The 23,959-nt window shown below is 42.1% G+C and overlaps 1 protein-coding gene across 1 annotated transcript; it reads left to right on the top strand.

The window, feature by feature from the left end:
* Window positions 1-1,588: 1,588 nt before the first annotated feature.
* On the top strand, window positions 1,589-4,351 carry USP26 (ubiquitin specific peptidase 26). Its single transcript, XM_030846520.2, has one exon. It carries the CDS (start codon window positions 1,589-1,591, stop codon window positions 4,349-4,351), a length of 2,763 nt encoding a protein of 920 aa, XP_030702380.1.
* The last annotated feature ends 19,608 nt before the right edge of the window (window positions 4,352-23,959 follow it).

Below are 23,959 nucleotides of genomic sequence, written 5' to 3'. Positions count from 1 at the left end.
TAATTCTGGAATGAAATGTAAGCAGGTTGAACTGGGAAGAAGGTATAACAAATAGGGCCATTGTTTTGGAAACACTTGTCTCTTAACTGTGTTTTTGAAAGCAGAGAGTGGAAATGCCATGAGGGTCTAGATTATTTCAGCTATCATTAGAAAGAATGGACAACAATTTTTGATAAATACAGATCAGCTGGGATCACAGAATTTTTAAATGCAGACTAGAAGTTGTTCTGGGGTTGTATAGGTTCTCTCAAGTGGTTGAAATAGGAGCAATTAAGACTTTTTTTGTGGAGAGGAAATAAACTCTTACATAGCATCTATAGTAGGAGAGTGAACTATAAATAATCCAGACACTCGAGTTTGCTGTGGTGCTTGAAAGTTTTTAGGGCCTCGTTTCCACTATGATAAATATGATCATTCTCTCACTTGGACGTATATGCACTTTTTTTTTTATGTGGATGGGTGCAATCCCTACTTTACTGAACGTAGGTTGATAGATAAAATACTTGATAAAACAAAAATCTCATTAATGTATGCTCCACCAGTTTTGAGGTTTTGATAATTTGGATAGGGATTGAGCAGAAGTTTCATTTAGTATTATTCATAAAGACAGGGTTTGCTGAGCAAGTTAATAACATAGACAAGATTCAGGAAGAATATTTAACTATGCAGGAGAAAAAATTTCCAATCAATTCTTGGACATATGCTTTCTCACATAAACATTTGTAGTGCTAAGTGTTAAGCTATTCATTAATTCAGATTGGTTCACTACAGAGTTATTCAGAAATTTTAAATTTTGAGTGATTAAGTACACCTGATCCTTCCCGGCTGGCTTTGAGTACAGGGAGCTAGCTCAGGTTATGTGGACCCTGTGGCCAGAGCTGGAGTTAGCCAATTCTTCGATACCTGCTTTAAGCAGTGGTAGTTAGACCCTCACCCCACATGGGGCAGAATGTGTGGACTTATTACCCTGGTGCCACATGAAAGAAAGGAACATAACAGGATTTGGAAGGCGGTAGATTGAGCTCTCCATCTGTTATTGGGTTGAGGGCTGCATAGGGCCTCTCACTTTCTTATTCACTTATTGTGCTTGCCTCGTGGGGTCATTCTATGACAGGAGGATTAGCATATTTTATATATATATATATATATATATATATATATATATATACACATATGCTTGAGACACTGTTCATTGTGCTCTTCAGCTGTGTACTGAAAGTCTTCCAAGTGTTTAACGATTTCAGTTGAAGTGTGGAAATTAATCAGAATGGAGTCTAGTATTGCAGTGGAAAGAAGATTTAGTGTATGGGAGTAGAGTTTGAGTTCTATCCAGGCATTTCTCTGATAGCTTAAATAATTTTTCTTGATTTTCTTTACAGTAGCGGTCTTGCTTCGGGAATCAAGACTCTGCCTTCATTCAACCGTGGACAGTTCTCGAAGCATATTGGTTTTATCACTAAGATCATTCTACATAGAGAACTAAAGAACTATTTCTTTGGTGTTGTCTCCAGAGGCGAATTAGCCAACAAATTGAAACTTTAAGATTGTCGATAATTCAGGATAAGTGAATTTTATTTGTAAAGAAATCATGGCTGCTGTAATTGTACGTGGTTTGGTCCGAATAGGCAGCAAGAAAACTAAGGTGTCCAAAGTGAGAGAAGCATGCATTGAAATAGTGGAAAGAGAGAGGAATGTTATATTGGTTGTCTATTTCAATACTGGAGCATACGCAAGTTTTCAGCTAAGTAATAATATTGAAGACATCGACCTTAGACCCTCTGGAGAAGACCAAAATTATCTGCATTTACGTTTACAGACTAATGACTTATTGATTATTGAAAAATTATCCTCTGGAGATGCCGAAAATTTGAAGAAGTTCCTGGATAGAGTCCATCCTCAGCCACCCGTAAGACCTGATAGGGATGGGAGTATCTTTGCCAGTACAACAACACAGAAGGCAGGTGGCAAAACTGCATCTCACAAAATACGTAGGACGTCAAGTAGTCAGTCATTTGAGAAAGAAAGAAATGAAACACCTGATGATAAGGAGATGCCTTTGTGTGCATCAGAATTGTCAACATTTACCTGTGAAGAGTTATTAGAAAAGGAATATGGGAAGAGGAGGCCATCATCTGGCTCAGAGATGAATAAGATTTTCCTGCAAGAGGATACCTGTTCGGAAGGAACGGTATCAAAGATGTACCCCTTGAGATATGTAAGCCGCAAACAGAGAGAATTAATATTAAAAGGGTTAAAACAGAATAAGGAATTTGAACTTGGACCTTCGTTCAAGATCGATTTTAGTGGAAAACATTACCTAGATGTCAGTGATCTTCTCCAAAGAGTGTCTGAGAAAATATATTTAGCATTTCTGTCAGAGTTGAAGTACGGTGAGGATGACCCAGAGTGGGGCAAACTCCAGATGATCTTTGACTTTTACTCAGAGAAACTATATCAAGGCTTCCCCAACTTGGGAAACACCTGTTACATGAATGCAGTTTTACAGTCCTTACTTTCGATTCCATCATTTGCTAATGATTTACTCAATCAGGACTTCTTACAGGGTGAAACTCCCCTTGATGCCCTTAGCATACGCTTGGTGCAGCTGCTTGTTTTGAAAGATATTTATAACATAAAAATCAAGGAGAAGTTACTTGTGAATTTTAAAAACACCATTTCAGCAGTTGCAGAGATATTCTCTGACAACGCGCAGAATGATGCGTATGAGTTTTTAGGTCATTGTTTAGATCAGATTAAACAAAACATGAGAAAATTAAACACAATTCGGAAGATTAAGATTGAATCTGAGGAAGGAAATTCACCTCAGCAGGTTTCTGCTGGTAGTGCTGACACCAAGGTGCTTGTTTGCCCTGTCGCCAGTAATTTTGATTTCGAGTTGCTGCGCTCAACTAGTTGCAAATCCTGTGGGCAAATTGTCCTTAAGGCAGAGGCAAACAATTCACTTTCGGTCAGTCTTCCCCAGAGAGAAAAAGCACGTCCCTTGTCTATTCAATCTAGTTTTGATCTTTTCTTTGAAGCAGAAGAGCTTGAGTATAAATGTGAGACGTGTAAGCACAGGAGTTCTGTTGCAGTGCATAAATTCAGTAGGCTACCCAGGGTCCTTATTGTGCATCTGAAACGCTATAAATTTAGTGAGTCTGGGTCCTTAAGGAAGGATGACCAAAAAGTCATTATTTCCAAATACTTAAAGTTATCTTCCCATTGCAATGAAACTACCAAACCACCGCTTCCCTTAAGCAAGAATGCACCTCTTACTGATTTCCAAGTCTTAGAACTCTTTAAGAAGATGAACTCTGAAGCCATCAGTTCATCGACAGCTTCAACAAAGCAGACCTCAGAATCCAAGGATTCTTTGGCTCCACACATTAGATCAGAAAAAGAGTCTGAACCACAAACATGCCAGACTCTTCATAAAGCTTCAAGCTTCAAGCAGCAGCAAGGAGACCTGGGAGAAGATTCTAAACTAAATATAATAGAGTCCACATTGGTAAACTTAAGACATAGAGCAGCCATTGCAAGAGAGCTATTAGCAGTAGGCTTAATGAGGAATCTGGAAGACAGCTCCCTTTCTCTGAAAGGTACACCCACCAGCAGCCCAGATACATATCACAAAGTGGCTAAAAGTCGAAAAGGAAATAAATACAAGAGAACCAATATATCTGCAGATTTTGAGAGCATGCCTGAGACCACCGAAGAATTTTGTAAAGGTAAAAAACCCAGAATTTCAGAAGAATCTTACCAAGTGCCTGAAGAGACCCAGCAGTGTGGAGGGATAAGACTCTTTGAACAAGACCTTGGTCTTCTATTGATTCGGAGCCTTTCAGGCCCCGATGCCCAGTGGCACACAGATAAATGCAGACCTACGCAATTAAATTTCCAGGGAACCAAGGTGAGTTCCCGAGGTGTCTTGGGTTCCAATAAATATTCTGGAAGAAAGGGCTCTTCAGATGTGGCGAAGACAAAATCTTCAGCCAGGAAACCAAAAATAGAAGCCGAGATGAGAGAAAGTCATGACTATCGGCTCATTGGTATTATCAGCCATATTGGAAAGACGCCTAACACCGGACACTATGTCAGCGATGCCTACAACTTTGACAGGCAAGTGTGGTTCTCTTACAGTGATCTAAACGTATCAAGTACCCAAGAGGCCCCAGTGCAGGAGGCTAGGCTTCAAACCGGGTACATCTTCTTTTACATGCACAATGAGATCTTTGAAGAGCTGTTGGGAAGGAAAGAGAACTCCCAGCCTCATAGCACAAAGGAAGCAGTAGTCAAAGTAGACCCAGAAGTAGTAAAAGAAGTAGCCTCCGACTCACATACATCTCCTTGACATCTTTGACTATCACTTGGAAGGAAAACTTTGAACTCTAGCTAAACATGAAGAGGCAGTTAGCATCTACAACCAAAGTTAAGCAGAAACACTTACTTAGAAATAAATAAATTACTTACTTACTTAGTATAATAAATAAATAATTACTTACTTAGAAATAAATCTCTGTTCTAACCCTGATACAAAAACCTCAACCCCACAGTTCCAGCTGATAAAAATTCATCTCTCCTACTAGACCAGAACTGTGCTTTCCACATTCTAATGCTGTGGACTTTAAGTGTGGTCCTCAAACCAGTACCATAAGGAACATGGAAGGACTCGTGAGAAATGCAATTTCTTGATTCCACCATGGACCCACTGATTCAGAAACTCTGGGGAGGGAGGCTGCAAACTGATGGAGAAACACTTTTGTAGTGAGTAAAGTATCTTGGTGCTGTTGTATGTTTCAGTTGTTTATGTTTTGTAAAGAGGTTTCATTGCATTTTTTGTTTCTTATATTCATGTATGCTTTTCCTTCGTATACTTATTATGATCAAAACAGGCACACACAATTATTCTTCTGATGAGCATACTCAGTGATTTGATGGGAAAAAATAGTTTCTGAAGTCCTGGCAAAACAAATGAAAAAACCACTTGCTGAGCCCCTGGCAATGAGACAATAGTTGCTGGGGTCTTGGCAATAAATACTAAATGAAACTGGTAGTTTATGAATCCTCCTGGGCGTACATAGATGAGACTGAACACCATATCAAGTCTCCAAATTGTTTGCTAAATTCCTTCTTTTCCTCAATGCCAAAGGAGCTATATACCATCAAGTTTAAACCTTGAGGATAGGGAAGTTGACTTGCCTTCAAGAAACTGAACACCTTTTCCTGTTTGTCTGCTAACAAACAGTTCTTGGTGATCTAAGCCCACCATGCCATTTTGGTCTTATCAGAGGGGCACTTGCATTGCCTAAAAGGAACATTGATTACCAGAACTTCATCTGAAGCCTTGGACAATCTTCACTCAACATTATAAGACTAATTCCAAATTTGTTTACATAACTGTAACTTACAGTATGGTGGCCTTATTCCCTGAATTAATAAACAATGAATGCTTTAAAGTGTACTTGTAGGATTTGAAAGTCTTGTTACTGATTTGATACAATGTCAAAAAACTTGTGCCTGGATATGATCTGATTCTGGTTAAAAGCCTGATGGATCCTGAGGTGGTCATATTCTGTAATTTATGTCATTCAGGGATTTAGTAGTTCTGATATTAAGCTCGTGCCTTCTCTGTAATTTAGCCTTTTGCTGTCTTTGAGGCAGTGAGTCTGTAATGCCTTGTACCTTTGTTATTAATAAATGACTTGTACTAAGAGGATTTCTCACATCATATAAAAGGAATGAACGTTCAGTCCCACCTTTACCAAAATGGGCGTGTCCCCTTGTGTATGGGGTACAGTTTTAGTACAGCTGTATTAATCCAAGAGCTTGTTGATGCTCTTAATCCTGAATAGCCTTAAAGAGGTGAACGGGAATTCAGTGGTGTGGGAAAGTTTAAAAATGCCCTCTAGAGATAGGAGGGGGAAGATGGCGGAAGAGTAAGACGCAGAGATCACCTTCCTCCTCACAGATACACCAGAAATACATCTACACATGGAACAACTCCTACAGAACACCTACTGAACGCTAGCAGAAGACCTCAGACCTCCCCAAAGGCAAGAAACTCCCCACGTACCTGGGTAGACAAAAGAAAAAAGAATGAACAGAGACAAAGGGATAGGGACGGGACCTGCACCAGTGGGAGGGAGCTGTGAAGGAGGAAAGATTTCCACACACTAGGAAGCCCCTTCATGGGCAGAGACTGCAGGTGGCGGAGGGGGAAAGCTTCGGAGCCGCGGAGAGGGAAAGTTCAGCGCTGCGGAGGAGAGCACAGCAACAGGAGTGCGGAGGGCAAAGCGGGGAGATTCCCGCACAGAGGATCGGTGCCAACCGGCACTCACCAGCCCGAGAGGCTTGTCTGCTCACCCGCCGGGGTGGGCGGGGCTGGGAGCTGAGGCTCGGGATTCGGAGCTTAGATCCCAGGGAGAGGACTGGGGTTGGCTGTGTGAACACAGCCTAAAGGGGTTAGTGCACCACAGCTAGCCGGGAGGGAGTCCGGGAAAAGGTCTGGAGCTGCCGAAGAGGCAAGAGACGTTTTCTTCCCTCTTTGTTTCCTGGTGCGCGAGGAGAGGGGATTAAGAAGGCTGCTTAAAGGAGCTCCAGAGACAGGCGCGAGCCGCGGATAAAAGCGCGGACCCCAGAGACGGGCATGCATGAGACGCTAAGGCTGCTGCTGCCGCCACCAAGAAGCCTGTGTGCGAGCACAGGTCACTATCCACACCCACTTCTGGGGAGCCTGTGCAGCCCGCCACTGCCAGGGTCCCGGGATCCAGGGACAACTTCCCCGGGAGAACGCATGGTGTGACTCAGGCTGGTGCAACGTCACGCCGGCCTCTGCCGCCACAGGCTCGCCCCGCACTCCGTACCCCTCCCTCCCCCTGGCCTGAGTGAGCCAGAGCCCCCGAATCAGCGGCTCCTTTTACCCCGTCCTGTCTGAGTGAAGAACAGATGCCCTCCTGTGACCTACATGCAGATGCGGGGCCAAATCCAAAGCTGAACCCCGGGAGCTGTGCAAACAAAGAGGAGGAAGGGAAAGCTCTCCCAGCAGCCTCAGGAGCAGCGGATTAACTCTCCACAATCACCGCGATGCACCCTGCATCTGTGGAATACCTGAAGAGACAGCGAATCAACCCAAATTGAGGAGGTGGACTTTGAGAGCAAGATTTATTATTTTTTCCCCCTTTCCTCTTTTTGTGAGTGTGTATGTGTATGCTCCTGTGTGAGATTTTGTCTGTATAGCTTTGCTTTCACCATTTGTCCTAGGGTTCTATCCATCCGTGTTTTTTTTTGTTTGTTTTCTTTAAAAAAATTATTTTTCGTAATAATTATTTTTTATTTTAATAACTTTATTTTATTTTATCTTACTTTATTTTAATTTATCCTCTTCCTTCCTTCCTTCATTTCTTTCTTTCTTTCTTTCTTCCTTTCTTTCTTTCTTTCTTTCTTTCTTTCTTTCTTTCTTTCTTTCTTTCTTTCTTTCTTTCTTTCTTTCTTCTTTTTCTCCCTTTTATTCTGAGCGGTGTGGATGAAAAGCTCTTGGTGCTGCAGCCAGGAGTCAGTGCTGTGCCTCTGAGGTGGGAGAGCCAAATTCAGGACACCGGTCCACAACAGACCTCCCAGCTCCATAATATGAAATGGCGAAAATCTCCCAGAGATCTCCATCTCAACACCAGCACCCAGCTTCACTGAATGACCAGCAAGCTACAGTGCTGGACATCCTATGCCAAACAACTAGCAAGACAGGAAAACAACCCCACCCATTAGCAGAGAGGCTGCCTAAAATCATAATAAGGCCACAGACACCTCAAAACACACCACTAGACGTGGACCTGACCACCAGAAAGACAAAATCCAGCCGCATCCACCAGAAAACAGGCACTAGTCCCCTACACAAGGAAGCCTACACAACCCACTGAACCAACTTTAGCCACTGGGGACAGACACCAAAAACAACGGGAACTACGAACATGCAGCCTGCAAAAAGGAGACCCCAAACACAGTAAGATAAGCAAAATGAGAAGACAGAAAAACACACAGCAGATGAAAGAGCAAGATAAAAATCCACCAGAACTAACACATGAAGAGGAAATAGGCAGTCTACCTGAAAAAGAATTCAGACTAATGATACTAAAGATGATCCAGAATCTTGGAAGTAGAATAGAGAAAATGCAAGAAACATTTAACAAGGACCTAGAAGAACTAAAGAGGAAACAAGCAATGATGAACAACACAATAAATGACATTAAAAATACTCTAGATGGGATCAATAGCAGAATAACTGAGGCAGAAGAACGGATAAGAGACCTGGAAGATAAAATAGTGGAAATAACTACTGCAGAGCAGAATAAAGAAAAAAGAATGAAAAGAACTGAGGACTGTCTCAGACACCTCTGGGACAACATTAAATGCACCAACATTCAAATTATAGGGGTTCCAGAAGAAGAAGAGAAAAAGAAAGGGACTGAGAAAATATTTGAAGAGATTATAGTTGAAAACTTCCCTAGTATGGGAAAAGAAATAGTTAATCAAGTCCAGGAAGCACAGAGAGTCCCATACAGGATAAATCCAAGGAGAAACACGCCAAGACACATATTAATCAAACTGTCAAAAATTAAATACAAAGAAAACATATTAAAAGCAGCAAGGGAAAAACAACAAATAACACACAAGGGAATCCCCATAAGGTTAACAGCTGATCTTTCAGCAGAAATTCTGCAAGCCAGAAGGGACTGGCAGGACATATTTAAAGTGATGAAGGAGAGAAACCTACAACCAAGATTACTCTCCCCAGCAAGGATCTCATACAAATCTGATGGAGAAATTAAAACCTTTACAGACAAGCAAAAGCTGAGAGAGTTCAGCACCACCAAACCAGCTTTACAACAAATGATAAAGGAAATTCTCTAGGCCAGAAACACAAGAGAAAGAAAAGACCTACAATAACAAACCCAAAACAATTAAGAAAATGGGAACAGGAACATACATATCGATAATTACCTTAAATGTAAATGGATTAAATGCTCCCACCAAAAGACACAGACTGGCTGAATGGATACAAAAACAAGACCCATATATATGCTGTCTACAAGAGATCCACTTCAGACTTAGGGACACATACAGACTAAAAGTGACAGGATGGAAAAAGATATTCCATGCAAATGGAAACCAAAAGGAAACTGGAGTATGAATTCTCATATCAGACAAAATAGTCTTTAAAATAAAGACTATTACAGGAGACAAAGAAGGACACTACATAATGATCAAGGGATCGATCCAAGAAGGAGATATAACAACTGTAAATATTTATGCACCCAACATAGGAGCACCTCAATACATAAGGCAAATACTAACAGCCATAAAAGGGGAAATCGACAGTAACACATTCATAGTAGGGGACTTTAACCCCCCACTTTCACCAATGGACAGATCATCCAAAATGAAAATGAATACGGAAACACAAGCTTTAAATGATACATTAAACAAGATAGACTTAATTGATATTTATAGGACATTCCATCCAAAAACAACAGAATACACATTTTTCTCAAGGGCTCATGGAACATTCTCCAGGATAGATGATATCTTGGGTCACAAATCAAGCTTTGGTAAATTTAACAAAATTGAAATTGTATCAAGTATCTTTTCCGACCACAATGCTATGAGACTAGATATCAATTAAAGGAAAAGATCTGTAAAAAATGTAAACACATGGAGGCTACACAGTACACTACTTAATAACGAAGTGATCACTGAATAAATCAATGAGGAAATAAAAAAATACCTAGAAACAAATGACAATGGAGACACAACAACCCCAAACCTATGGGATGCAGCAAAAGCAGTTCTAAGAGGGAAGTTTATAGCAATACAATCCTACCTTAAGAAACAGGAAACATCTCGAATAAACAACCTAACCTTGCACCTAATGCAATTAGAGAAAGAAGAACAAAAACACCCCGAAGTTAGCAGAAGGAAAGAAATCATAAAGATCAGATCAGAAATAAATGAAAAAGAAATGAAGGAAACGAGAGCAAAGATCAATAAAACTAAAAGCTGGTTCTTTGAGAAGATAAACAAAAGTGATAAACCATTAGCCAGACTCATCAAGAAAAAAAGGGAGAAGACTAAATCAAGAGAATTAGAAATGAAAAAGGAGAAGTAACAACTGACACTGAAGAAATACAAAAGATCATGAGAGATTACTACAAGCAACTCTATGCCAATAAAATGGACAACCTGGAAGAAATGGACACATTCTTAGAAATGCACAACCTTACAAGACTGAATCAGGAAGAAATAGAAAATATGAACAGACCAATCACAAGCACTGAAATCGAAATGTGATTTAAAATCTTCCAACAAACAAAAGCCCAGGACCAGATGGCTTCACAGGCGAATTATATCAAACATTTAGAAAAGAGCTAACACCTATCCTTTTCAAACTCTTCCACAATATAGCAGAGGGAGGAACACTCCCAAACTCATTCTACGAGGCCACCATTATCCTGATACCAAAACCAAACAAAGATGTCACAAAAAAAGAAAACTACAGAGAAATATCACTGATGAACATAGATGCAAAAATCCTGAAAAAAATACTAGCAAACAGAATCCAACAGCACATTAAAAGGATCATACACCATGATAAAGTGAGGTTTATCCCAGGAATGCAAGGATTCTTCAATACACGCAAATCAATCAATGCGATACACCATATTAACAAATTGAAGGATCAAAACCTTATGATAACTTCAGTAGATGCAGAAAAAGCTTTTGACAAAATTCAACACCCATTTATGATAAAAGCTCTCCACAAAGTAGGCATAGAGGGAACTTACCTCAACATAATAAAGGCCATATATGACAAACCCACAGCCAACATCATTCTCAATGGTGAAAAACTGAAACCATTACCGCTAAGATCAGGAATAAGACAAGGTTGTGCACTCTCACCACTATTATTCAACATAGTTTTGGAAGCTTTAGCCACAGCAATCAGAGATGAAAAGGAAATAAAAGGAATCCAAATCGGAAAAGAAGAAGTAAAGCTGTCACTGTTTGCAGAAGAAATGATATTATACATAGAGAATCCTAAATATGCTACCAGAAAACTACTAGAGCTAATCAATGAATTTGGTAAAGTAGCAGGATACAAAATTAATGCACAGAAATCTCTGGCATTCCTATACACTAATGATGAAAAATCTGAAAGTGAAATCAAGAAAACATTCCCATTTACCACTGCAACAAAAAGACAAAAATATCTAGGAATAAACCTACCTAAGGAGACAAAAGACCTGTATGCAGAAAATTATAAGACACTGATGAAAGAAATTAAAGATGATACAAATAGATGGAGAGATATACCATGTTCGTGGATTGGAAGAATCGACATTGTGAAAATGATTCTACTACCCAAAGCAATCTATAGATTCAGTGCAATCCCTATCAAACTACCACTGGTATTTTTCACAGAACTAGAACAAAAAATTTTACAATTTGTATGTAAACACAAAAGACCCCGAATAGCCAAAGCAATCTTGAGAACGAAAAACGGAGCTGGAGGAATCAGGCTCCCTGACTTCAGACTATACTACAAAGCTACAGTAATCAAGACAGTATGGTACTGGCACAAAAACAGAAATATAGATCAATAGAACAGGATAGAAAGCCCAGAGATAAACCCATGCACATATGGTCACCTTATTTTTGATAAAGGAGGCAAGAATGTACACAGGAGAAAAGACAGCCTCTTCAATAATTGGTGCTATAAAACTGGACAGGTACATGTAAAAGTATGAGATTAGAACACTCCCTAACACCATACACAAAAATAAGCTCAAAATGGATTAAAGACCTAAATGTAAGGCCAGAAACTATCAAACTCTTAGAGGAAAACATAGGCAGAACACTGTATGAGATAAGTCACAGAAAGGTCCTTTTTGACCCACCTTCTAGAGAAATGGAAATAAAAACAAATATAAACAAATGGGACCTAATGAAACTTGAAAGCTTTTGCACAGCAAAGGAAACCATAAACAAGACCAAAAGACATCCCTCAGAATGGCAGAAAATATTTGCAAATGAAACAACTGACAAAGGATTAATCTCCAAAATTTATAAGCAGCTCATGCAGCTCAATAACAAAAAACCAAACAACTCAATCCAAAAATGGGCAGAAGACCTAAATAGACATTTCTCCAAAGAAGATATACAGATTGCCAACAAACACATGAAAGAATGCTCAACATCATTAATCATTAGAGAAATGCAAATCAAAACTACAATGAGATATCATCTCACACTGGCCAGAATGGCCATCATCAAAAAATCTAGAAACAATAAATGCTGGAGAGGGTGTGGAGAAAAGGGTACACTCTTGCACTGCTGGTGGGAATGTGAATTGGTACAGCCACTATGGAGAACAGTATGGAGGTTCCTTAAAAAACTACAAATAGAACTACCATATGACCCAGCAATCCCACTACTGGGCATATACCCTGAGAAAACTGTAATTCAAAAAGAGTCATGTACCAAAATGTTCATTGCAGCTCTATTTACAATAGCCAGGACATGGAAGCAACCTACATGTCCGTCGACAGATGAATGGTTAAGAAGATGTGGTACATATATACAATGGAATATTACTCAGCCATAAAAAGAAACGAAATTGAGTTATTCGTAGTGAGGTGGATGGACTTAGAGTCTGTCATACAGAGTGAAGTAAGTCAGAAAGAGAAAGACAAATACCATATGCTAACACACATATATGGAATATAAGAAAAAAATGCCATGAAGAGCCTAGGGGTAAGACGGGTATAAAGACACAGACCTACTAGAGAATGGACTTGAGGATACGGGGAGGGGGAAGGGTAAGCTGGGACAAAGTGAGAGAGTGGCCTGGACATATATACACAACCAAACGTAAAATAGACAGCTAGTGGGAAGCAGCCGCATAGCACAGGGAGATCAGCTCGGTGCTTTGTGACCACCTAGAGGGGTGGGACAGGGAGGCGTGGGAGGGAGGGAGACGCAAGAGGGAAGAGATATGGGAACATATGTATATGTATAACTGATTCACTTTTTTATAAAGCAGAAACTAACACACCATTGTAAAGCAATTATACTCCAATAAAGATGTAAAAAATAAATAAATAAAAGCCCTTTAAGGGGAAAACCAGATTCCAAAGTTTGGGAAAGAATGTTTGTGCAGAGCACAGTGTATCTAGAAAGAGGTCTGAATGGGAGCTGAAGACTGCTGAGGTAGAGGGCGGGGGGGGGGGAAGTTTCTCAGATTGAATTAGTCACTCCCATGGAAGAAGGAGTCGCAGACACAATAATGAGAGATTTGTCCAACTTGAGTAGCACTTCAGCGGCTGAAGCAGTTGAAGGATAAGGTTGGAGTTAGATTTAGAGGAGGAGAGTGACACTTTGGTTTCCCAATTTCAGATATTTGACTTCTAATAGAACGGTTAAATCTGAACCCAGTTTACATAGGCATCAAAGCAAGAGTTTTGGCAAGAGTGCGGGAAAAGTTGTTTTGAAAGGAGAATGAAGATGCCAATAGTTTTCAGAAATTAAAAATTTTTGGTGCGGAGTATAAGGTATTATACATCTTGCACGTGCTGCTTTTTAGTGTGTCGCACTTCCAAATGCAGGGCAAATCAAAAGGGGAAGAAGGGAGGCTCTGTCCTCTGGGACAGATAGCTTGGGTGGAATCCATCACTGCCCTGTGAGAAGAAATTCTTAGTGCACAATGAGTGGCTCTGTACTATCTACCTGTTATATTGTTATTTCAAATAAAAGATTAAAAATTCTTAAGTGACTCAGTGGCTATTATTTATTATGGATTTTAATTGGTTCTCTAATTTATAGATCAGATTTCTGGGTAATTATGGATATAAAAACTTTCTTCGACACTCAATGTATTAGTTTTCCATCGCTTCTATAAAAACATTACCACAAAGTAAATGGCTTAAAACAACACACATTTATTACCTTAGAATTTGGGCAGTCAGGAGTCCAAGATGTGAATCACTGGGCTAAAATCAAGATGTTGCCGGGGCTCCAATCCTTCCAGATGCTCTAAGGGGACAGTGTGTCTCCTTGCCTTTCCCAGCTTCTAAAGGCTGCCCACATTCCTTGGCTTATGGCTTCATTCCTCTACCTTCAAGGCCAGCAGTGCTCTGCAGAGTCCTCACTTGGCCATGTCTGGTTCTCCTTATGCAACCCTCTTCTACTTTTAAGAACCACGGTGAGACTGGGCCAAGATCATCTCCCTATTTTAAGGTCAGCTGATTATCAACCTTAATTCCCATTTGTCTCCTGACAATATATTCACAGGTTCCAAGCATTAGAATGTGGACATCTTCGTGGGGCCCTTACTCTTGCTACCATAGAGTAGTAGAAGGTAATGGAAAACAATCACAACAACAAAAAGCAGAATGATTCAGGACTCAGACCCTTGGGGGATAGCTTTAGTCCCCCCACCAGGTAAAAAACCTAAAGCACCTGAGGTTTTAAGTAAGGATGAAGTAAAGTTGCAATTGGTAATTGAAGAACTAAAACCTGGAGACCAATTACAGAAACAAGGGCTATAGTAGTTTTGCATATTTTCTCTATGTTTATTATATACCTGTGTCTATTTGTATTTACTCACCGTTCTCTTTTTCTCTATCCTGCTTCCTATTTTTAATTTTATATACAAGTTATTGGAAGTTAACTTTACAACTTAGTCTTTAAAGGTAACAACAGAATATTCAATGACTGCCTGACTGAATTTGAGGAATAATTAATAGATCGCATGATGGATGCAATGACTTGGGACTGAGTCATCTAACTTGGGGGAACAGTGGAACATCTAAAAGGATTGGTGTATCTGTTAGGTAGAAATGTGGAGTTGTTTTGCTGCTGTATGAGAGTTCAAATGTATGTAGGGGTGCATAGGGAAGCTGAGTAACCAAAGAGATGGGCCATGCCAGTTACCAGTGTACTGCTTCTCAGCTCCAAATCTACCCTTCAGTACATGCTCTGTGACAGTGGACAGAATTCCTTTAGGCATTTCTCCTTTACACCAAGCACAAGTTGAGTTTTCTCAGTAGAGGGTGCGAGAGGTACATTGCAAGTGGAAAGGGTTCTCTTGCCATTTCCAGTTGTTGAGGTGGGTTAGCAGTGTGAGCTGTGATGGTGAGAAAAATCTAGTGGTGCAGTAACCCAGCTGTGGAATCAAAATATGTGATTCCTGAGACGTCACAGTTCTGGCCTGGCCTGGCCTGGAGATGACTTTCCTGCTGCCATCTCCACCTGGACACCATGTGCCCTTGACTCCCTTTGATCATGTGCTTTTCCCAGGTTTGGATCCCACAGCCCTTCCACACACTGCAGGCTTCCTGCCACATCAACACCCTCAGTCCCTCTGCATGACTGCGTTCCTGGCCATTGGCTATAGCCCTCCTTGTGCCCTGGAGGGTTAGCAGTGGAGACTCCGCTCCCTCTGTGTGCCTGTGCATCCGTGCCCTGGCTGAGGCTTGTCTGCATCCTGACTGCACTCCACCTGCACTCCAGTGACCACAGACCATGGTGGCTCAGGCCAACCAGCAAACTTCTCTGCCATCCAGTAGGCTGTAAGTACATCTTCAACAAGTTCTGAACCCCAGCTCTGGAAACTGGGGCCCCTTTCCAAATTTGTTCTGGGATACTCTCCCTCAACCCTAGGATATAATATAGATTTTTCTTACATTCTACAGTTACTCTTATCATAGGTTAATAATTATTTATATTGAACTTCTCCTGTTTAAATAACTATTTTCTATTTCCTGATTGGACACAGTCTGATAACAGAGGCTGAGCATGTGAGATGTTCTACTCTAATATTCCAGTTAAGCCCAAAGATTGTAATGTGATACCCTTTGTTTTAATTTTATTTAGTGTTGCTTTTTTGGTGTAAAGTAGTATAAAGAATGCTGACTGCAGAACCATAATATTCCAGCAGCTGGTGCGACCTCCAGCAAGAGATGGCTAGGATATCAAGCAAGCACTTCTTTTGTTTGTTTGTTTTTGTTTTGTACATTTGTTTTATTTTATTTTTAAATTTTATTGAAGTATAGTTGATTTACAATGTTGTGTTAATTTCTTCTGTACAGCAAAGTCACTCAGTTTATACATTTATATATATATATTCTTTTTCATATTCTTTTCCATTATGATTTGTCACAGAATACTGAATATAGTTCCCTGTGATATACAGTATGACCTTGTTATTTATCCATCCTATATATAATAGTTTGCCTCTGCTAATCCCAAACTCCCATTCCTCCCCTTCTTATTTTCATGCCTCATCTGCTAAGTAGACAACAGTAAGGACCACTAGATAGTGTTATGGGGTGATTGCAGTTCAGACAGATTCATGCATGTCAGTGGCAGGGACCTTGGGCCAGAACATCACTCTCTAGCATGTACATTCATCCATCTTCGGTCCACCTGGTTATAGTTCTGCTCTCTATGTTGACCCCGCCCAGTAAAAATATTTCAAAATAGAAGTCTTAGCAAAGTATGTTTCTGTAACGGAGAGTGGATTATTTCCCCCACTGAAAATTTCGGTGGCCGGCCAGCAGCACTGGGACCGTGACTTCCAAGTGACCCTGATCACCTCTTTGTTTTGGTGGCGATGCATGAGTGGTACAAGAAGGTTCACACCCGGCACCAGGAGCTGGGCATCACGTGCAGGGGGGCAACAGCACTGTGTCCATGCAGGACAAGGTGGAGTTCTAGCCCCTCCCCCAACAGCCACCCCCCATCCCAGGATCAGCCATTGTCCTGAAACTCACCTGCATCAGAAATTAATCAGCTACTCTAATCAAAAAAAAAAAAAACATCTGGGGACTTCCATGGTGGTCCAGTGGGTAAGACTCTGCGCTCCCAATGCAGGGGGCCTGGGTTTGATCCCTGATGGGGGAACTAGATCACGTGTGCATGCTGCAAGTAAGAGTCCACATGCTGCAAAGAAGATCCCAGGTGCTGCAACTGAGAGACGGTACAGCCAAAATAAATAAATAAATAAATATTTATAAAAAATCTGAAAGTTTCATATCTGAGATTAACACTAGCTGGGCTACTCTTTCAAATGTAATGTGTTTTGTGTGTGTGTGTGTGTGTGTATACACATGTATATACATATTATACATATATGCATATATTTATTTATATACATAGAGTTTTTTTTAAGGAATTGGCTAATGCAAGTTGGGGCTGGCATGTCTGAATTCTGTATAGCAGGCTGGCCAACTGGAAACTGAGGCAGGAGTGAATCTTGCAGTTTTGAGTCTGAAATGCAAAGAGCAAACTGGCAGGCTGGAAACTGCTGTGGGCTCGAGGCAGAATTTCTTTGGAAAACCTCAGATTTGCTCTTAAGGCCTTCAACTGATTGGATGAGGCCCACCCACACCATCGAGGGCAATCTCCTTTACTGACTGTGGATGCTAACCATGTCTACAAAATACCTTCACAGCAACACTTAGATTACTATTTGATTAGATAACTGGGGACTTTAGCCCACCCAAGTTGATACATAAAACTGAACATCACATGTGTTATATAAATCCACAAACTCAGTGTGCCTTAAGAAAAGCATGAGGAAAAAAGTCAGTTTTGTTAAAGCACACTATATTCTGTGTTATAATCCTTAATCATTACAAAATAAGCAAAGAATTCTTAGGAATAAAATTTCAGTTGGACACTATTAAGGACAAAAAATACAAAACCCCACTTACTAAGGAAATTGTTCCTTAGGCAACTTAATAAAACTCTCAAGCAGCTATCTATTCAGTTTCATTATTGCAAGAAGTATCATTGTTTTAGGTAGACTGCCTATTTCCTCTTCATTTGTTAGGTCTGGTGGTTTTTTCCCTTGCTCCTTCATCTGCTGTGTGTTTTTCTGTCTTCTCATTTTGCTTATCTTACTGTGTTTGGGGTCTCCTCTTCGCAGCCTGCAGGTTCGTAGTTCCCGTTGTTTTTGGTGTCTGTCCCCAGTGGCTAAGGTTGGTTCAGTGAGTGGTGTAGGTTTCCTGGTGGAGGAGACTAGTGCCTGTGTTCTGGTGGATGAGGCTGGATCTTGTCTTTCTGGTGGGCAGGTCCATGTCTGGTGGTGTGTTTAGGGGTGTCTGTGGCCTTATTATGATTTTAGGCAGCTTCTCTGCTAATGGATGGGGCTGTGTTCCTGTCTTGCTAGTTGTTTGGCATAGGGTGTCCAGCACTGTAGCTTGCTGGTCGTTGAGTGAAGCTGGGTGTTGGTGTTGTGATGGAGATCTCTGGGAGATTTTCGCTGTTTGATATTACGTGGAGCTGGGAGGTCTCTGGTGGACCAGTGTCCTGAATTTGGCTCTCCCACCTCAGAGGCACAGCACTGACTCCTGGCTGCAGCACCAAGAGCCTTTCATACACACGGCTCAGAATAAAAGGGAGAAAAAGTAGAAAGAAAGAAAGAGGATAAAATAAAATAAAGTAAGATAAAATAAAGTTATTAAAATAAAAAATAATTATTAAGAAAAAAATTTAAAAAAGTAAAACAAAAACGGACGGACAAAACCCTAGGACAAATGGTGAAAGCAAAGCTATACAGACACAATCTCACACAGAAGCATACACATACACACTTACAAAAAGAGGAAAAGGGGAAAAAATAATCTATCTTGCTCCCAAAGTCCACCTCCTCAATTTGGGATGATTCGTTGTGTATTCAGGTATTCCACAGATGAAGGGTACATCAAGTTGATTGTGGAGCTTTAATCCGCTGCTCCTGAGGCTGCTGGGAGAGATTTCCCTTTCTCTTCTTTGTTTGCACAGCTCCCAGGGGCTCAGCTTTGGATTTGGCCCCGCCTCTGCGTGTAGGTCTCCGGAGGGCGTCTGTTCTTCGCTCAGACAGGACGGGGTTAAAGGAGCCGCTGATTCGGGGGCTCTGGCTCACTCAGGCCGGGGGGGGGGGGGGGGGGAGGCGCACGGAGTGAGGGGCGGGCCTGCGGCGGCAGAGGGCAGCATGACGTTGCACCAGCTTGAGGCGCGCCGTGCGTTCTCCCGGGGAAGTTGTCCCTGGATCCCGGGACCCTGGCAGTGGCGGGCTGCACAGGCTCCCGGGAGGGGACGTGTGGATAGTGACCTGTGCTCGCACACAGGCTTCTTGGTGGCGACAGCAGCAGCCTTAGCGTCTCATGCCCGTCTCTGGGGTCTGCGCTGTTAGCCGCGGCTCTCGCCTGTCTCTGGAGCTCCTTTAAGCAGCGCTCTTAATCTCCTCTCCTCGCGCACCAGGAAACAAAGAGGGAAGAAAAAGTCTCTTGCCTCTTCGGCAGGTCCAGACTTTTCCCCGGACTCCCTCCCGGCTAGCCGTGGCGCACTAGCCCCCTGCAGGCTGTGTTCACGCCGCCAACCCCAGTCCTCTCCCTGCGCTCCGACCGAAGCCCAAGCCTCAGCTCCCAGCCCCGCCCGCCCCGGCGGGTGAGCAGAGAAGCCTCTTGGGCTGGTGAGTGCCGGTCGGCACCGATCCTCTGTGCGGGAGTCTCTCCGCTTTGCCCTCCGCACCCCTGTGGCTGAGCTCTCCTCCGCGGCTCCGAAGCTTTCCCCCTTCCGCCACCCGCAGTCTCTGCCCGCGAAGGGGCTTCTAGTGTGTGGAAACCGTTCCTCCTTCACAGCTCCCTCCCACTGGTGCAGGTCCCGTCCCTATTCTGTTGTCTCTGTTTATTCTTTTTTCTTTTGCCCTACCCAGGTACGTGGGGAGTTTCTTGCCTTTTGGGAGGTCTGAGGTCTTCTGCCAGTGTTCAGTAGGTGTTCTGTAGGAGCAGTTCCACGTGTAGATGTATTTCTGGTGTATCTGTGGGGAGGATGGTGATCTCCGCGTCCTACTCTTCCGCCATCTTCTCAAATCCTCTCAGTATCATTGTTTTAAACCGCTTTTTAAAAATGTTTTTCTTCCAAGATTTTGTTTATTTTTTAAATTTTAATTTCATTGGAGTATAGTTGATCTACAATGTTGTGTTAGTTTCATGTGTACAGCAAAGTGATTCAGTTATATACATATACATATATATATATATATCTCCATTCTTTTTCAGATTCTTTTCTCATATAGGTTATCACAGAATATTGGGTAGAGTTCCCTGTGCTATACAGTAGGTCCCCGTCGGTCATCTATCTTATATATAGTAGTGTGTGTATGTTCATCCCAATCTCCTGATTTATCCCTTCCCCCCACGTTTCCCCTTTGGGTACCATAAATTTGTTAAACCGCTTTTTTTTTTTTTGGCTGCGTTCCCTCTTCATCGCTGCTCACGGGCTTTCTCTAGTTGTGGCGAGCTGTGGCTACTCTTCGTTGCGGTGCACGGGCTTCTCACTGCCGTGGCTTCTGTTTTTGCGAAGCACGGACTCTGGGCGCGCGGGCTTCAGTAGTTGTGGCTTGCAGGCTCTAGAGCGCAGGCTCAGTAGTTGTGGTGCACGGGCTTGGTTGCTCCGTGGCATGTGGGACCTTCCTGGCCCAGGGCCTGAACCCACGTCCTCTGCATGGCAGGCGGATTCCCAACAACTGCACCACCAGGGAAGTTCTTGTTAAACCGCTTTTGCAGCATAAAGTTACTGCATAAAATTAGCAGGTTTTCAAGAATGGAATCTGACAGACTCTCCTATTTCCTTTGTCTAATTCTACGTCTGTAAGTCACCAACCCCTGCTGCCTGTAAGCATCTCTGCAATGGTAGCACCTATAACATTCACAACCAAGGTTCTCAATGGAAACACATACTTCCTTGCCTTTTCTGCACATTACAAAATTTCCTGTCACAGAAGTGCAAGAGAGAAAAACGGATGGATAGATAGATGAAAGGAAAAATGGCCACTGCTTTTGTGTTATGATTTCAGAAACAGTGGAATGCCATAAAGTAAAGCTGTAGACCAGAGTTCAGCAAACTATAGTCTGTGGGCTAAATATGGCCTGCTATCTTTTTTTTTTTTTTTTTTTACGGTATGCGGGCCCCTCACCGCTGCAGCCTCTCCCGGCGCGGAGCACAGGCTCCGGACGCGCAGGCCCAGCGGCCATGGCCCACGGGCCCAGCTGCTCCGCGGCATGTGGGATACTCCTGGACCGGGGCACGAACCCACGTCCCCTGCATCGGCAGGCGGACTCCCAACCACTGCGCCACCAGGGAAGCCCTGCTATCTATTTTTGTAAATAAAACATTATTGGGAACACAACCCTGCCAATTCATTTACATATTTACATTTACATATTACATATTATCTAACTACAGCAGCCCAGTCTAGTCGTTGTGAAAAGACCTGGAAAGCCTAAAATATTTACTATCTTGCCCTTAAAAAATGCCCTTCTTTAGGCCACCACTCTGACAGTGCTTGAAATTCCCCGTTAGGAAGACGTCATTTGGGGATGTTCCTATTGCTATCAGAATGAGCCCTGGTTAGATACAGTCTTCCAGTGTTCATGGGGTCAGATGCTTTTCTCTTCCAAATTTTATCCTAGGGCAGAAATGAGCACAGGGATAGGAGGAGGGAGAGAGGAAGCTGGGGTATGGAGAGGTGCTGCAGGGCAGAGTATATGAGTAAAGGAGGGTGTGGACGTGAACACAGTTTACCTACAAAGGGCACACACAGAGAATAGGGAGCACAGGAGGGCAGACTTGTATGGACCCTATTCCTTGCAACATCTGTCAAGGACAAGCCCAAACATAGAAGAATGGCATGGAGAGCACTACACTGAAACTTTGAACAAATACCAAAAAGATAGAGAAAAATTTCCAATTGAAGTGAATTCAGTTATCCTCAACAAGGATTAATTGAGTACTTCACCTATACTAGCCGACAAAAAGACTTGATCTATTTCTGTCAGTGAGGCCACCAACCTTGAAATAATAGCATCGCCTAACTCCACCCTCTCCCTCAACCACCATATATCCAATCAGTCATGTCTCTTCCTTTTCATTCATTCCCAGTGCTACCAGCCTAGACCAGACTGTAATCAACCAACTCAGTCAACTCATAATCCTTTGTGTCTATGATGTATATATGAAAATGTGACTGATAAGACCCACCGTGCCAAAGAGAGCAACTAGAGTTTGAGAGGGAAAGAACTTCAGAGAAGGTGGATTGTTGTTGTCTGGGCTGATTAGAGAAAGTTTAAAGACAGATATGGCAGCTGACCTGAGCCTTGAAAGTTGCACGGAATTCAAACATGTGGAAAAGGGGGCATCTCAAGTGAAGAGATGGGCCTAGCAATGGCATAACTATGGAATGTCTCATTCTTATATGACAACACACAGTGGCCCTATAGAAGAATCTAAAACTCTGCCCCCTAAAGATGAGGTGGGTCATCAAGAACAGTGACTAGGGACTCACCTGGTGGCGCAGTGGTTAAGAGTCCGCCTGCCAATGCAGGGGACACGGGATCGAGCCCTGGTCCGGGAAGATCCCACATACCGCGGAGCAACTAAGCCCGAGCGCCACAACTACTGAGCCTGCGCTCTACAGCCCGCAAGCCACAAATACTGAGCCTGCACACCTAGAGCCCGTGCTCCGCAACAAGAGAAGCCACGGCAATGAGAAGCCCGTGCACCACAACGAAGAGTAGCCCCCGCTCACCGCAAATAGAGAAAGCCCGCGCGCAGCAACAAAGACCCAATGCAGCCAAAAATAAATTAAATTAAATTAAAAAAAACACAACTGGTCTAAGAACAGTGACCAAACCCTATGTGATCACTAAACAGCTGACTGAGCACCTCTACATTGCTCACTTACATTTAATTAACATGAGAAGATAAGCTGATTAATGGTCTCATATCCAGAGAGGCTGTTACTTATGCCTCTTATGCCCCATAATCATGGGGGAGGGGGAGGGGAATGACACCCCATACACACACCTTGCAAAATGGCACCCAACTGAAAACAAATCCAACATAAAGAAATGAAGGTGACATCCATGTCCATAACTGAGACCATGTCAAGAGATTTTACAGTCCACTGATACCTCTGTGAAATTCTTAAGAAATAATGTTATTTGTTTCTGATTTGTTTACCAAATCTGTACCAAATTATCTACCACAAGTCACGAAATACTCTTCAGGACAAATACACAAGCTAAGTCTTGGAAAATCTCTCCTTTGCTGTATCTTTTAGAAACTAATTCAATCTAGAAAGCCACTATTGAATATACATATAACTCTGCACTTTGCTACCTAGATACGACATACTTCTTCTCCTACCCCCAGCATAGTCATCTTCATGGCAGGTAGGAAATGACCATTGATAACTCCTTCCCCACAGGGAATCATCTCTTCATGTATTAGCACATTCCTTATAACATGCCCAAGGACCTCTTCACATCATATAATGGTCTCATGAAGTATGTACTTCCAGTTTTAAGAATAACGAGTTCTGGAAAAACAAATATCGTATATTAACGCATATATGTGGAACCTAGAAAAATGGTACAGATGAACCGGCTTGCAGGGCAGAAACAGACAAAGATGTAGAGAACAAACGTATGGACACCGAGGGAGGACAGTGGCAGGGTGGTGGTGGTGGGATGAATTGGGAGATTGGGACTGACATGTATACGCTAATATGTATAAGATGGATGACTAATAAGAACCCGCTGTGTAAAAAAAGTAAAAATTCTGCATCAGAAAAAAAAAAAGAATAACGAGTTGTGGGGATCTAATGTACAGCATGGTGATTATAGCTAATAACGCCAATAATATTGTGTTAGCATAATAATAGCATAATAGTGTATAGGCTTGAAAGGTGCTAAGAGCGATCTTAAATGTTCTCACCACAAAAAGAAATGGTAATTATGTGACGGGATAGAGGTGTTGGCTAAAGCTGTGGTGGTCAACATTTTATTTTGCAATATATACGTGTATCAAATCAACACATTGTACACTTTAAACTTACACAATGTTATATATCAATTATATT

The sequence above is a fragment of the Globicephala melas genome, chromosome X, assembly GCF_963455315.2.
Source record: "Globicephala melas chromosome X, mGloMel1.2, whole genome shotgun sequence".
Classification (NCBI taxonomy): Eukaryota; Metazoa; Chordata; class Mammalia; order Artiodactyla; family Delphinidae; genus Globicephala; species Globicephala melas.
Note: the sequence above shows the minus strand (reverse complement) of the source record. Positions and strands in the feature narration are given on the sequence as shown.

Coding starts and splice junctions, on each gene's coding strand:
- USP26 (XM_030846520.2), top strand. CDS start 1,589: ATGGCTGCTGTAATTGTACGTGGTTTGGTCCGAATAGGCAGCAAGAAA.